This window comes from Neoarius graeffei, chromosome 24 (genome assembly GCF_027579695.1).
Source record: "Neoarius graeffei isolate fNeoGra1 chromosome 24, fNeoGra1.pri, whole genome shotgun sequence".
NCBI classification, from domain to species: domain Eukaryota; kingdom Metazoa; phylum Chordata; class Actinopteri; order Siluriformes; family Ariidae; genus Neoarius; species Neoarius graeffei.
This window is the reverse complement of record NC_083592.1, coordinates 27,044,670-27,059,798: the sequence shown is the minus strand read 5'-3', so window position 1 is coordinate 27,059,798 and position 15,129 is coordinate 27,044,670. Positions and strand designations below refer to the sequence as shown.

The window sequence follows — 15,129 nt, the reverse complement described above, 5'->3', positions numbered from 1 at the left end:
TGATGTATTTTGTGTGAAAAATGTGATTTCTTTTTTCAACACGAGAAGATAAACTTCATATCTTCAAGCCAACGTGTGATTTTCTTATTATATAGACACATTTACAAACAAAAAGTCCCCAAATTTATCAAAACAATTCATCGATTTCCTCTCGAGTGACGTACAGAGATGTCACCGTTTTGGTTCTCCATGTCCCGGATGGAGATCATATGAAAAATACAAGTGGCATATTTTCCAATAAAACACTTATGTCTATGTAATATAGCTGTTCATCTTCTCATCTCATCTCATCTCATCTCATCTCATCTCATCTCATCTCATCTCATTATCTCTAGCCGCTTTATCCTGTTCTACAGGGTCGCAGGCAAGCTGGAGCCTATCCCAGCTGACTACGGGCGAAAGGCGGGGTACACCCTGGACAAGTCGCCAGGTGCTGTTCATCTTTCTGGGAATTTTCTTGGAAAGCCGGTTCTAATACCTACATGTACTGTAGAAGTAAAGAACTCTGAACGGCATTAATTCAGCATAATTATAAATATTGTCCGTTGACATGCAAAGCGGTGGAAAATGCATTATTTGAGGCCTTTAATATGCAACTTTTAAATGTACCAATTTGTGCCGATTTCATTTCAGGTTCTTTCTAAGCTTTGGTATTGAACAGTTTCATTGTTAATTTTGCTATTATTAAGTCATTAATCTATACTTTCTTCTCTTTGCATGACTGACTGATAGTCAGATTGAGTATTTTATCACCACTAATAATTTTTCACCCGATACTAATACTTTTGAGTCGCCCCAGTTGACATGCCACACTTACCTTTTACATAAGCCATGGTGTGGAATATCCGATTCACTATTCATCATAATCTTGTAAACTCTGTTGCACTCCAGGGGATGAAACTCTATCAGCATTATATTTTATTCATAAGAGATTGATTCCTCTCCATCAACTCCAGCCTGCTCATTATGCAAAGCTACTTTCAGTCTAGCTAATAAATCTAAAATGCTTGTGATCCCCGAAGAAGCTTTAAATGAAAGTAAGAGAGCAGGCGCTTAATGGTATTTAAATGGGGGGGGGGGGGGGGGGGGGGTTTCTGTCTTATGATACATCCTTTATGATATACAGTGGTGCTTGAAAGTTTGTGAATCCTTTAGAATTTTCTATATTTCTGCATAAATATGACCTAAAACATCATCAGATTTTCACACAAGTCCTAAAAGTAGATAAAGACAACCCAGTTAAACAAATGAGACAAAAATATTATACTTGCTCATTTATTTATTGAGGAAAACGATCCAATATTACATATCTGTGAGTGGCAAAAGTATGTGAACCTTTGCTTTCAGTATCTGGTGTGATCCCCTTGTGCAGCAATAACTGCAACTAAACATTTCCGGTAACTGTTGATCAGTCCTGCACATCAGCTTGGAGGAATTTTAGCCCATTCTTCCGTACAGAACAGCTTCAGCTCTGGGATGTTGGTGGGTTTTCTCACATGAACTGCTCACTTCGGTTTCTTCCACAACAAAAAAGAACAGGGATCTATCAAAGTCTGATCTTCACAACACATGTTTGTGGAAGTGTATCACAGCACAAACAAAGGAGATTTCTGAGGACCTCAGAAAAAGCGTTGTTGATGCTCATCAGGCTGGAAAAGGTTACAAAACCATCTCTAAAGAGTTTGGACTCCACCAATCCACAGTCAGTCAGATTGTGTACAAATGGAGGAAATACAAGACCATTGTTACCCTCCCCAGGAGTGATCGACCAACAAAGATCACTCCAAGAGCAAGGCGTGTAATAGTCAGCGAGGTCACAAAGGACCCCAGGTTAACTTCTAAGCAACTGAAGGCCTCTCTCACATTGGCTAATGTTAATGTACATGAGTTCACCATCATGAGAACACTGAACAACAATGGTGTGCATGGCAGGGTTGCAAGGAGCAAGCCACTGCTCTCCAAAAAGAACATTGCTGCTCATCTGCAGTTTGCTAAAGATCACGTAGACAAGCCAGAAGGCTATTGGAAAAATGTTTTGTGGATGGATGAGGCCAAAATAGAACTTTTTGGTTTAAATGAGAAGCGTTATGTTTGGAGACAGGATAACACTGCATTCCAGCATAAGAACCTTATCCCATCTGTGAAACATGGTGGTAGCATCATGGTTTGGGCCTGTCTTGCTGCATCTGGGCAAGGACGGCTTTCCATCATTGATGGAACAATGAATTCTGAATTATACCAGTGAATTTTAAAGGAAAATGTCAGGACATCTGTCCATGAACTGAATCTCAAGAGAAGGTGGGTCATGCAGCAAGATAACGACCCTAAGCACACAAGTTGTTCTACCAAAGAATGGTTAAAGAAGAATAAAGTTAATGCCAAGTCAAAGTCCTGACCTTAATCCAATGGAAATGTTATGGAAGGACCTGAAGCGAGCAGTTCATATGAGGAAACCCACCAACAACCCAGCGTTGAAGCTGTTCTGTACAGAGGAACAGGCTAAAATTCCTCCAAGACGATGTGCAGGACTGATCAGCAGTTACCGGAAACGTTTAGTTGCAGTTATTGCTGCACAAGGGGGTCACACCAGATACTGAAAGCAAAGGTTCACATACTTTTGCCACTCACAGCTATGTAATATTGGATCATTTTCCTCAGTAAATAAATGACCAAGTATAATATTTTTGTCTCATTTGTTTAACTGGGTTCTCTTTATCTACTTTTAGGACTTGTGTGAAAATCTGATGTTGTTTTAGGTCATATTTATGCAGAAATATAGAAAAATCTAAAGGGTTCACAAACTTTCAAGCACCGCTCTATCTTACATACTGCATATTAGTCATGGTACAAACATATAGTCTGAATAAAATCATCAGTATATTAACGTGATGAAATTGATGTTTTCTAAAATATTTTACTATTTGTTCTTGTTAAATCATGTGATAATCTAGGGTTTAAATTTTGTACACCTCTATTATACTATATGGCCAAAAGTATGTGGACACCTGATCATTCCACCCCTTTGTGATTCTTCCTCAAACTGTAACCACAAAGTTGGATGTTTCCTTTCTGTCTGTACACCCCTGCATGGTCGATTATCAGGCAGCGAGTGTTTTCCATTTCCTGCAGGATAAAATGTCCTCAACTCCACCACTGTCATCAGAATCTCTGAAAGTTTTATATTTAGAAAAGCCATTCAGAATCAAATGAAGGCATGGAAACCAGGGATCAGATTGAAACCCCAAAGAGCTAAACCTCCAGAACTGATCAAAACAGTCTCATGTAAAAGCAAATGGCATCATGTTTGTGACCTCTCATGCACTGCAATGCAAATTCAGTCAATTATTAATGTATTTAAATATGTAAAGCATACACTATGTAGCCTAAAGTTTGTGGACTCCTGATCTATAATAACAATGTGTGTTGCCACAAAGTTGGAAGCACACAATTGTGTAGAATGGCTTTGTATGCTGTAGAATTACAGTTTCCCTTCACTGGCACTAAGAGGCCCAAACCTGTTCCAGCATGCCAATGCCCCTGTGCACAAAGCTAGATCCATGGTTTGCCAAGGCTGGAGTGGAAGAACTCGAGTCTCCTGCACAGAGCCCTGACCTCAACCCCACTGAACACCTATGGAATGAATTGGAACACTGAATGAATGCACTCTGAGCCTCCCTGCCTGCCATCAGTGCCTGACTTCATTAATGCTCGTGTCCAAATGGGCAAATCCCCATAGCCGCACTCCAAAATCTAATGGAAAGCCTTCCAAGAATAGTATAAATCTAGAATGTGTTCAACAACTCATATGAACGTGATGGTCAGGTGTCAGGGCGGCACAGTGGTGTAGTGGTTATCACTGTCGCCTCACAGCAAGAAGGTTCTGGGTTCGAGCTCAGTGGCCGACAGGGGCCTTTCTGTGTGGAGTTTGCATGTTCTCCTTGTGTCTGCGTGGGTTTCCTCTGGTTTCCCCCACAGTCCAAAGACATGCAGTTAGGATAATTGGTGGCTCTAAATTGAACGTAGGTGTGAATGGTTGTTTGTCTCTATATGTCAGCCTTGCAATGGTGATTTGGCGACATGTCCAGGGTGTACCTCTCACCCATAGTCAGCTGGGATAGGCCCGTGACCCTGCACAGGATAAGCGGTTATGGATAATGGATGGATGGATGGTCAGGTGTCCACAAACCTTTGGCCATAAAGTGTATCCATCAGCAGACTCTTGACCAGATACATGTCTATAAAGTATGAAACCGAATGAAGATACAGTGCTGTAATGTTTCAGTAGTTTTAATGTAATGCCCTCAGAACAGTTCCACAGATGACTCCAGAAATAAGCTTTTAGCTCTTGTCATGCTGTAAATTCCTGGGGTTGTCAGAAATTTAGGTTTTAACGCATTTTAGGTGGGTAAAGAAAAATGCCGTCCTGTTCTGAATTTCTTATTCTTCAGACGTCTGTAGATATGACTGGCATGCCAGTCAGATTTCATATGGAATTCTCTGCAGGTACAGAAGGTTTCTTCTAGCAGATGAGGTTAAGGTAACTGGATTTAGGGTATAATGTTGAAAATATTTTATCAACTATTTAGTGTACATTTAAAACAAAAGATGTTTCATACCATATAGTTATCTTTAAGAATGGACATTGACAAAAATAAATCAGCTTTAGAGAAAATTGGATGTAGATTGAGAGCCCTAATGAGCAAGCCAGAGGTGACAGTGGCAGGGAGAACTCCCTGACGTAACCTTGAGAGGAACCAGACTCAAACATAAGCCATCCTCTTCTGGATAGTGGGATTATTAATAGTTCCTCATCTCCAACTGTTTACTGTAAAGTCAGACAGTACTAAGTGTGTTGAAAGGATGTTCAGTACGAGCAGGTTGTGAATATAAGTCCTGGAATGAGCACAGGAATGTCTTTATGATTACAGCAGCCGTTCTTATATATAAAACTCCCATATCAAGTTGAGTTTATCCCCTCAGGAAAGGGAGAGACATGCAAAAACTGGCTAATTGTTTGGTTTTATCCAAAGTGGCTTACAAATTAATCAGAATCCACTCTAAGCTATTACGTTTCTGGATTATGGGCTTTATTCGAGACCAGCGTTGTCTCTCTGGTCAATGAGGGATGAAGGTCTTAGGAGACGTGCCATAAAAATGCCAGGATTATACGATGGATCCATCTGTGGCTTTATGTATAAAACTACGCTATAAAAGTACACTATTATTGGTAGATCCTGCTGAAGATCAAATCAGTACTTGTATCGGTTAAACAGAAATATATTCATAATGCGGGCCATTTTTTCTCCGAAATGTAATGTGTTTACTCCCAGTTCTATATCCGGCTTTGTCATGACAGTTTATTGTCAAGTTTTAAAAGTGAGAGTTAGGGTCAAAGCAGTGGCAAACTCAAATACTAACTAATGGCCCTTTTCCACTACCCTTTTTCAGCTCACTTCAGCTCACTTCAGCCCGACACGGCTCGCGTTTCGACTACCAAAAAACAGCACGACTCAGCTCGCTTCAGCCCTGCTCAGCCCCTAAAACTCGCACCGTTTTGGAGTGGGGCTGAAGCGAGCCAAAGCGAGCCGAGTGAGGCTGGGGGCGTGAGCAGACACTCCCCTGTGCACTGATTGGTGAGGAGGAGTGTCCTCACATGCCCACACACGCCCCGCGAGCACGCTGGGATCTGTAAACACCGCAAACCCGGAAGAAGAAGAATTACGAGAATTTCTGAAGCCTTATGCGCCTCGCCTCATCTATACGCTCTTGCCAGTATCTGTTGGCGTTGTCGGTGACAACAAGCCACAGCACCAAGACCAGCAACACTAACAACTCCATGTCCTCCATGTTTATTGTTTACTATTCGGGTTGTGAGACTACCGCTTAAAAGCTCACTGATGTCACTGTTTGCGCTGCTTAACGACATCACGTTACGTCCACTCACTTTCGCTAACTCCACCCAATGTGTCCACCCACTTCCAGCCAGCACGGTTCAGCGCGGTTGTAGTCGAAATGCAACTCCAACAGCCCCGCTCAGCTCGACTCAGCACGGCACGGCTCAGCCGCGTTTGTAGTGGAAAAGCGGCATAAGTCTTTTTGTGGCTAATAGATGACGCAGAGGAGATGAAGAGCTCATCTGTCAGCATTTATTCTGGAAAACAATGAAGGGCGATCAACTCACTGAGACAGGGGAAAGCATTCTGGCATCCCGACAACATAATACACCAGTTAGCACCCAGCCAAATGGCTACTCAGATAAACACTCGACTTTTCACACGGAATTTTACAACGCTAATTTACATATTTGATCTGAGACAAACAGCGGACGTGTGTCAAAACATTCTTTCATCAAAAAATAAACATCATATCTGGGAAAAATTAAAAATATACTGTATTAATCAATATTGTCCGTGCAGGATTCACGTAGCCAGCTTACCCCTTTCCAGACAGCCCAAGCATGATAATGTCCACAGGTCTGTTACACTAATTAACGCCCCATCAGAAACAATAGGGGAACCCAACAGTTCACAAAAAAAAAACCCACACCTTTATTCATATGAAATTATGACATTGCTACATACGGTATGTGCGGAAGAAGAGTCTGAAAACAAAAATCTTAGTTTCTCGGTCGTTAGCCTGTGCTACTTGCTCTTCGACTTGCAGTTAAGCTTACGTTGGTCTTCCAGAAGGCCGAGGGTGATAAATTTTTGGTCCCGCCCACTATAAATCAAAATCTGATTGGTTACTTCATCTGTCACTTCCTACATAAACATACACTGCCATGGCCTTCTGTTCCAGTAATGAAGTCCTAACCAGTGAGTGAGTGATTGTGGTTACCAGAGGACTAGCCCCCCACTGTAACCCTAGCTATGTAATAGGCGAGAGGCCGAGGGCTACGGAAACGGAGATCGGCGCCGCCCAATGTGCCACATGGCGCGGGAAGGACTTTAACTTTAACTTTAACCAGTGAGTGAGCCAGCTCGAAACTCTTCTCAGCCTAGAGACAACAAACAAAAAATCTCACTGGATAATTCGATTTTGATGTTTTCAAGACGATAACGCTTTCATTTCTGAAGCAAATTTGATAGAAAATGAGGGAAAATGAGAATTAGAAGAGAATGAAATTAAAAAATAAGAAATTAAAGAATGAAAGAAATGAAATATAACATTTGAAATAACTGATGTGTTTGGTCCTTCTCTGAAGGCCTCGAAGGCCCTGATGGTTCCCCTCTGGGTCAAAGGGTTTTCTGATAAAATGTGATTTTTTTTTTCCTGAGTTGTGCACATTGTAGTTGTGTTTACAGGTTGAGCTTCCAGGTCACTGACATACTCTCTACCCCCTCCTTCTACCCACAGGGCATCAACACCGTAGGGCCGAGTAATGCAGAGCCGCCTGCCCTCATCAGCCCCGGGATGTACCAACTGGACATCGTGCTGAAAAAGGGCATTAATCTTGCCATTAGGGACAGAGGAGGTAGGAGATGGCTCTTTGTTCCTTTAAATGCAGTATCAGCTCAGTGGATACCTTCATATGCTATTTAAGTTCCAAATTGGATGCTGTTTTTTGGCCCGACTGTCGCACCAAGATGCCAGTTGTGGTTGGCACTGTTCAACATTTTAAGAGATGAAGTACAAGACTCGTCTTATCAGTACAAAGTTAATTAAATCAAATACCCATTTGTGATCAGTTGTTCCTCTAAAGCTCACATCGCCTTGATTTGTTTGTATCTTCGTAGACAGCTGACAGAGGACTGGTGGATGGCTTTTGCATTTCTGGCCCATTATTTGAGTAGCTCCAGTCATAGAGAAAGCAGTGTGCATTTCAGGAAACACATGTGTCAGAGCCAGGGGAGATGGAATAGTAATGGGCTCATTAGGGATGATGGGATGCGAGAACACACCTGCTCTTATGTACACTGACACATACACTTAATGAAAGGAGAAGTGATCATCACGTCTCATACTGGTCCCAATACGCTAAACATCTCAAGCTAGACAAAGGGCAAAGATGTTTCTGGAAGGAAGGTGGGAAACTGCTACTGAGAAAAACAATACATTGCTGATGCTTATACAGTTAAAATGACTTATGGGAATACAAAGACTTTTCACTCCTTAGGCATATTTTCCCAACATAATTTTTTTTTCAATTGGTCGTCCATTATTTATCTCTCTGTGATCATTTTTGGTCTTCCTACAACACTGCATTTTATCAGAGGTGTACAAAGTACCCAACTTCATTACTTAAAGGAGAACTGAAGGCAAATTTTTTATGATCAAAATTCTATTTGTCATTTTATTAAATATAGGAATGCATTTTTGATAACTATTTTGTCACTGCTATAGCAAGTTATGAGTGTTTGAAATACACTATGTAATATATCAGTCCGTATGTCAAAGCAATGACCGTAAACGAGATTCGTTGAGACCTGTGCGAGACATCGTAGGACGGAAGTAAAACGTACAGCGGAAATCAAAGTGACCAACATCTGCCAACATTGTCAAAAGACGCGCGTGCCCTCTTTCGAATGCTGACGTAATCAAGCCAGAAGTTTTCCCTGCGTCCGAAATCGCTCTCTACTCACTATATAGGGCACCATATAGTGGGGACGCTAATTTGTAGTGCTGTCCGAAACCTTAGTGAGGATTATGTGGGAAATGCGTTCAGTTTAATATGCATTTGTCACAAAAATACATGCATGTATTTATTATTTTGAAAACACACCAGCCACCTGATCTGGCACATTTTAATTGTGCGACAGTAATGACGTAAATACCAGCGCGACGGACTCGTCCTTATCCTGTCGTCTTTCCAACTCTTCTCTACTCCACGTTCGAAGTTGTATGGAATAATCTCCATCACTGATGAAGCTGGCAAATCTAGAAATGAATCTAAATTGGAATGATATGCCAATCTGGCTGCTGTGTAAACAGTTTTCAAAATGGCGGCGCTGACACTTCACGTTTGAAGTCTCGCGCAAGTCTCGTGAAGGTTGCGCGGATAAGCGACACCCGCCATGGATCATACGAACTACATTCAGCATGGCTAAAAACCGAAAAGGCCGATAAGTGTTATATAATATGCCAATATGAGTCACGATATAAGGTTAATAAAACCAACAACGTAATTGAATAACGTTAATTAAGAAATAAAGCAAGTTTAAAAATGACTTCAGTTCTCCTTTAAAGCTCACAGGCAACGGTTTAAATTTTATGCACATTTGAAGCTTTATATATTAAAAAACCCTCTGTAATTTTCTTCTGGTCCCAAGAAGTATTGTTAATAAGTAATAATTCAAATAAGTTAGCGCGGATCGTGGCGAATTTCCGTCCGGCTATATTCGTGACCACTCAGTACGTGACGTCATTTAAGACAAACAAACCACTTGAGTTGAGTCCACTTCTGTTTACTTACATTAACGTTTGGCTTGAGTGCAGACGTGCATTTGGGACTTTCCAAAAAAAAAAAGCCATGGCTTATTGTTGTGCAGTGTGCTTTTTCCGAAAAAGGAGAAGAGGTGGAGCGAGTAGGTTGGCTTTTTCTGAAAAAGGAGAAGAGGCGGAGCGATAGGGTTGGCTTTTTCCAAAAAAGGAGAAGAGGCGGAGCGAGTGGATTGGCTTTTTCCGAAAGAGAAGATGAGGTGGAGAGAGTGGACTGTGCGTGTGAAGCCAGAGGGTTGGCTTTTTCTGAAAGAGGAGACGAGGCGGAGAGAGTGGATTGTGCGCGTGAAACAAAATCAAGCAGTCAAAGAAGAAACGGACCAGCAACACTCAAGCAAAAAGGAGAAGATTGGAGGTAAACATTTTTACTTTTGCTTGCAATTGACAAGTCAAGAATCCTGAGGGATCCTGTACAATCACTGTGGAAATGAGACAAAGGGATATTTCCTCGCTTAGAGTCGGCTATAAATAGTATAATGCCGCGGATGGCAGGCTAATGTGGCCTACCGGTGCATTGTCAAGTAATCGTTACCTATATCCACTAGGGAGGGCGGTTTAATTATTCTTCAAAAGGGCTCTTATTTAGTATTACAACGAAAGTAGGAATTTATCATAATTACCAGGATAAATCGTTTGGGTGAGAGTCTTGTTGAGGTCCGGGGTCACCGCGATCAGAGTCGGCTGAGTCGCTGTCCGATTCCAAGGCCGCACGGTCAAACCAGTGAGCCACATTCACAGATTGCTTCGCAACGGCCATAGGTTCATACATATATGGTTTCACCTCTTGATATTCAATTTGGAGAGTTCCTACTTCAAAATCGCTATCGCTTTCAGACATTTTATACAACCTCTCACGACCAAAGTCCGTACACGTGTGCTCAGTTCGCAAGTAAACACAGAACTGCTCCCAGTCTGTTTGGCTTGAATGACGTCACGACGACGGTCCCCTGGCAGTGAAAGTGCGCATAAGTGAGATGTAAACAAACCTTCGGAAATTGGGCAAAACAGTATATTTTAACGGTTTTATTCAACTTTAGGGTGCAAATTAGACACTAGGAAGATTGAATTCGCTTTTCAGGTCGTTCTTCTCGACAATAAAGTTGATATTCTACGTTTCACCTCCGACCATTGCCTATGACCTTTAAGTCAAAGTACAGATCCCACTGATCAAACGTTACTCCGATACAAGTGAAAGTTGTCCAGTCAAATTTTTACTTAAAGTTAAAGTACTGAAGTACTTGCTTTTAAAAACACTTCAGTATTAAAAGTACATTTTCTGTCAACGCATCGTTGTATTATTGACACAACACTTACAAAACCTAACGCCTCTGAAGCAACCGACTGGATTTACTGACTAACTTGTAGAACCTGTAGAATAAACACCTGGTAGAACGTTACAAAATGAAACACAACTGAACTGAAAAAGTGCCATTGTTTTGTTTTGTTTTTTAATTGTAAAAGTCCTCCCCACCCCCACAAAGCAGCATGGTAGTGTTCTGACTCAGCTCTGGCAGTGTGTGCACACACGTATGTTAATCAGAAAGACAGTGGAATAGCTGTAAATGCAGCTTGCTCAGAAAATGACAATCCAACCTGATTAAAACCCAGGTCCACACCTCTCGCTTAATAACTGCCCAACAGCAGCACTGCTTTAAGCAAGACAAAAAAAATTCAAGACCATCATCTGACATCAAAACAAAAAAAATTGAAACAATTTGTTGTGACTGACTAGTACGATACTGTCCATCTCACAGTTCTCGTGTGTGTGTGTGTCTCCGCACACAAGTGTATGTATTCATGCATATATTAATCTGCCTGTGAAATCATGGTGGTTTAATGTTAAGCTAGCTAGTCAGTGAAACTCCACCTGACATGCTAGCAAACTCTTTTCAAACTCAAAATCATTATTGGGTAGCCAACATTACTAGAAAAGAAAGATTTCTACATTTTGTTTATTTGGCAAGATTATGCTAAAACATTTCTGAAAGCAATTCAGATAAGTTAACGTTATTCATGTTAGTGTAACTCCGTGTTTACATGCTAACTGTGTCCAAGTTAACTAGCTATGTGTAAATGTTAGCCGTGGACAAGGCGATGGCAACTTGGTGGGCAAATCCATAGAAAGTCATTTGACTAACCAGACTGCGTAGCTATTGCAATGTTATCGCAAGCTCTAAAAGCACAGACAACTTCATTGCAAGCTTTCTCTTGGAACAAAACGTTTATATACCTCAAGCTCCCTCAGGTCAGAAGGCAAGTTTTTATAGGCCATGATGTGCTCCGTTTTAGGCAAACAAAGCAAACAGTTAAAACGAAATGAATCTTTATTCCTTTCAGAATATTGAAACATGAGTTCTAGGTCTGGCCATGAGTGCGTGCATTCCCCAGAAGAACTGCCTCCTTCCATTCTGCATTCAACTGATCGAGTTCAAATAATGCTACTGGGAAATCACTGATCTTGATTTTATACAGTCTATGGACGTGACGTGACCCTAGTGATTACTGATCGGCTCTCAGTGTCACCTGCGAAAAAAAACAATCACGTTTTAGAAAAGAAAAGAAAAAACATCCACTTTCAAAGCTGCTTCATAGTAACGAGTAACGAGGACCTTGACAGAAATGTAGTGGAGTGAAAAGTACGATATTTGTCTTTCAAATGTAGTGAAGTTAAAGTCATAAGTTGCCAAAAAATTAATACTCAAGTAAAGTACAGATACTCAAAAAGTGTACTTAAGTACAGTACTCAAGTAAATGTACTTCATTACTGTCCACCCCTGCATTTTATACACATTAAATCGAAGAATTATGTTGTGGACTACAGTTGCCACTCCTGTTACCTGTCAGGCTGGTCAGATAGGGAAAGATCCTCAACATCTGCTCTCCTCATTCCTTCATCCCTGAAGCTTAGCAGAAGCCTAACTGAGGCTCTCCTGATCTGAGGATGAGTAATCTCTGGTTGCTTGTGTGTGAAAGCTCATTTTCTGACAGAACACGGCGGATGCTGCCAACCTCAGTAGCTTCAAGATTGCAACGGAGCTGGCGAAAAGGCAAACTGTCTCCGATTTGATCATATCCTATATATAACTGTTAGGTGAACTGTTACTTTCTCATAGGTGTGAAGGTGGGATGAGCATGTTGCAAGCCAACAATTTTAGGAGAATAAGATAACATCATCCAAAGGCCATTGGATTTCAAATAAAATTTGCCAGTTGCAGTGAAGCTTATGGCAGAGAGAGAGAGAATTTCCTATAATATAAAGGTTATATGAAACTCTAAAAACTATTTAAATCCAAAAGTCTATCAATCTAACTGTAACGACCCTACGTGTGGGTGGAGCACAGAGGACGGCAGGACAGAGATCAGGTTTTATCAACTGGCTTTATTGCCACACTTTTCAGTCTAGCAATACTTCTTACAGAGACACACACACAACTGGCGTCTGGTTCAGGGTTGCGCCCCTCTGCTCTCGCTCTCCCTCCTGATATAGGGCGCAGTCACTGGGAAGACACACAAACAGGTTAATTGCTCTCAGGTGACGTGATTCTGCCACTTACCTTCCCTGACTCCGCCCTCCTGTCACAGACCGGCGCTTGACCACGCCCCCGCTGCCACATACCCCCACCGCCCGACTCAGGCCGGGCGGCCGTCCGGCCTGCAGCCGACTCCCCCCCCCCTTGACGGGAGAGGAAGTCCGCCACGACCATCTGCGCCCCCGGCCTGTGGACCACCTTGAAATTAAAGGGTTGGAGCGCCAGATACCAACGGGTGATCCGCGCGTTGGCATCCTTCATGCGGTGGAGCCACTGGAGGGGCGCGTGGTCCGAACAGAGGGTGAAAGGGCGCCCCAGCAGGTAGTACCGGAGGGCGAGAACCGCCCACTTGATGGCCAGACACTCTTTCTCTATGGTGCTGTAGCGCCCCTCACGCACCGACAGCTTCCTGCTGATATACAGGACAGGGCGGTCCTCCCCCTCCACCTCCTGGGACAAAACCGCCCCCAGCCCTCTGTCCGACGCATCGGTCTGCAACATAAAAGGGAGAGAAAAGTCAGGGGAGTGTAGAAGTGGCCCCCCACACAGTGCAGCCTTTACCTCTGAGAAAGCCCGCTGGCACTGCTCCGTCCACTGGACCGGATCTGGTGCCCCCTTTTTAGTGAGATCAGTCAGCGGGCTGGTGACGTCCGAATAATTAGGTATAAACCTGCGATAATAGCCAGCCAGCCCCAGGAACTGTCTCACCCCCTTTTTGGTCTTGGGCCTCGGGCAGGCCGCAATTGCTGCCGTCTTATTAATTTGGGGACGCACCTGCCCGTTGCCCAAGTGGAAGCCCAGATACCGTACTTCCACCCGCCCAATCGCACACTTCTTTGGGTTGGCTGTGAGCCCCGCTCGCCTCAGTGACCTAAGGACAGCCCTCAGATGTTCGAGGTGCCGCTGCCAGTCATTACTATAGATGATTATGTCATCTAAATATGCTGCTGCATACGTGGCGTGAGGGCGGAGGACTCTGTCCATCAGCCGCTGAAACGTCGCGGGCGCCCCAAACAGCCCAAACGGAAGGGTGACGAATTGGTGTAAACCAAACGGTGTGGAAAAGGCCGTTTTTTCTCGGGATAGTGGAGTCAAGGGGATCTGCCAATATCCCTTCGTCAAATCCAGTGTCGAATAAAAGCGAGCAGTGCCGAGTCGATCGAGCAACTCATCAATACGAGGCATTGGGTACGCGTCGAATTTAGACACCGCGTTGACTTTCCTATAGTCCACACAGAACCGGACCGACCCGTCGGCCTTGGGTACCAAGACCACCGGGCTGCTCCAGTCACTGTAGGACTCCTCGACGATGCCCATTTCGAGCATGGTCTGAAGTTCTTCCCGAACCACCTTTTTTTTGTGTTCGGGTAGCCTGTAAGGGCGGCTACGCACTACCACCCCCGGGGGCGTCTCTATGTGGTGCTCTATGAGGTTAGTGCGACCGGGCAGGGGCGAGAACACATCCGAAAACTCGGTCTGCAACTGGGCGACCTCCGTGAGTTGGGTCGGGGAGAGGTGGTCTCCACAGGGGACCGGAGAGGTACGCGATGCCAATGTCCCTTTTTGAACCTCCGGCCCCAGCTCCGCCTTCTCTGGAACTACCGACACCAACGCCACGGGGACCTCCTCGTTCCAGAGTTTAAGCAGGTTGAGGTGGTAAATCTGTAGCGCCCCACCCCTGTCCGTTCGCCTCACCTCATAGTCGACGTCCCCGACTCGCCGTGTGACCTCAAAGGGTCCTTGCCACTTGGCGATCAATTTGGAGCTCGACGTGGGCAACAGTACGAGTACCTTATCTCCCGGAGTGAACTCTCTAAGGCGCGTACCCTTGTTGTACAGGCGGGCTTGCCGTTCCTGGGCCTGCCGCAAATTCTCCTGAGTTAGGTGCGTGAGTGTGTGGAGTTTTGCGCGCAGGTCCATAACGTACTGAATTTCGTTCTTACTTTGTGAAGGTCCCTCCTCCCAATTTTCCCGCAGCACGTCCAGGATGCCGCGCGGCTTACGCCCATATAATAATTCAAACGGGGAGAACCCCGTGGAGGCTTGGGGGACCTCTCGCACTGAGAACAGCAAGGGTTCGAGCCACTTATCCCAGTTACGTCCGTCCTCACTTACGAATTTTTTAATAATATTTTTGAGGGTGCGGTTGAATCGTTCCACT

The 15,129-nt window shown here is 43.7% G+C and overlaps 1 protein-coding gene across 4 annotated transcripts in view; it reads left to right on the top strand.

Annotated features, from left to right (window-relative positions):
* Positions 1-15,129, top strand: part of mctp1a (multiple C2 domains, transmembrane 1a) — a 393,574-nt gene that overhangs the window by 195,363 nt on the left and 183,082 nt on the right. For all 4 annotated transcript variants that reach the window (XM_060906951.1, XM_060906950.1, XM_060906953.1 and 1 more), the window contains exon 2: positions 7,357-7,474. In XM_060906951.1, coding sequence (XP_060762934.1) covers positions 7,357-7,474 — 118 coding nt within the window. The remainder of the gene's footprint in view (positions 1-7,356; positions 7,475-15,129) is intronic.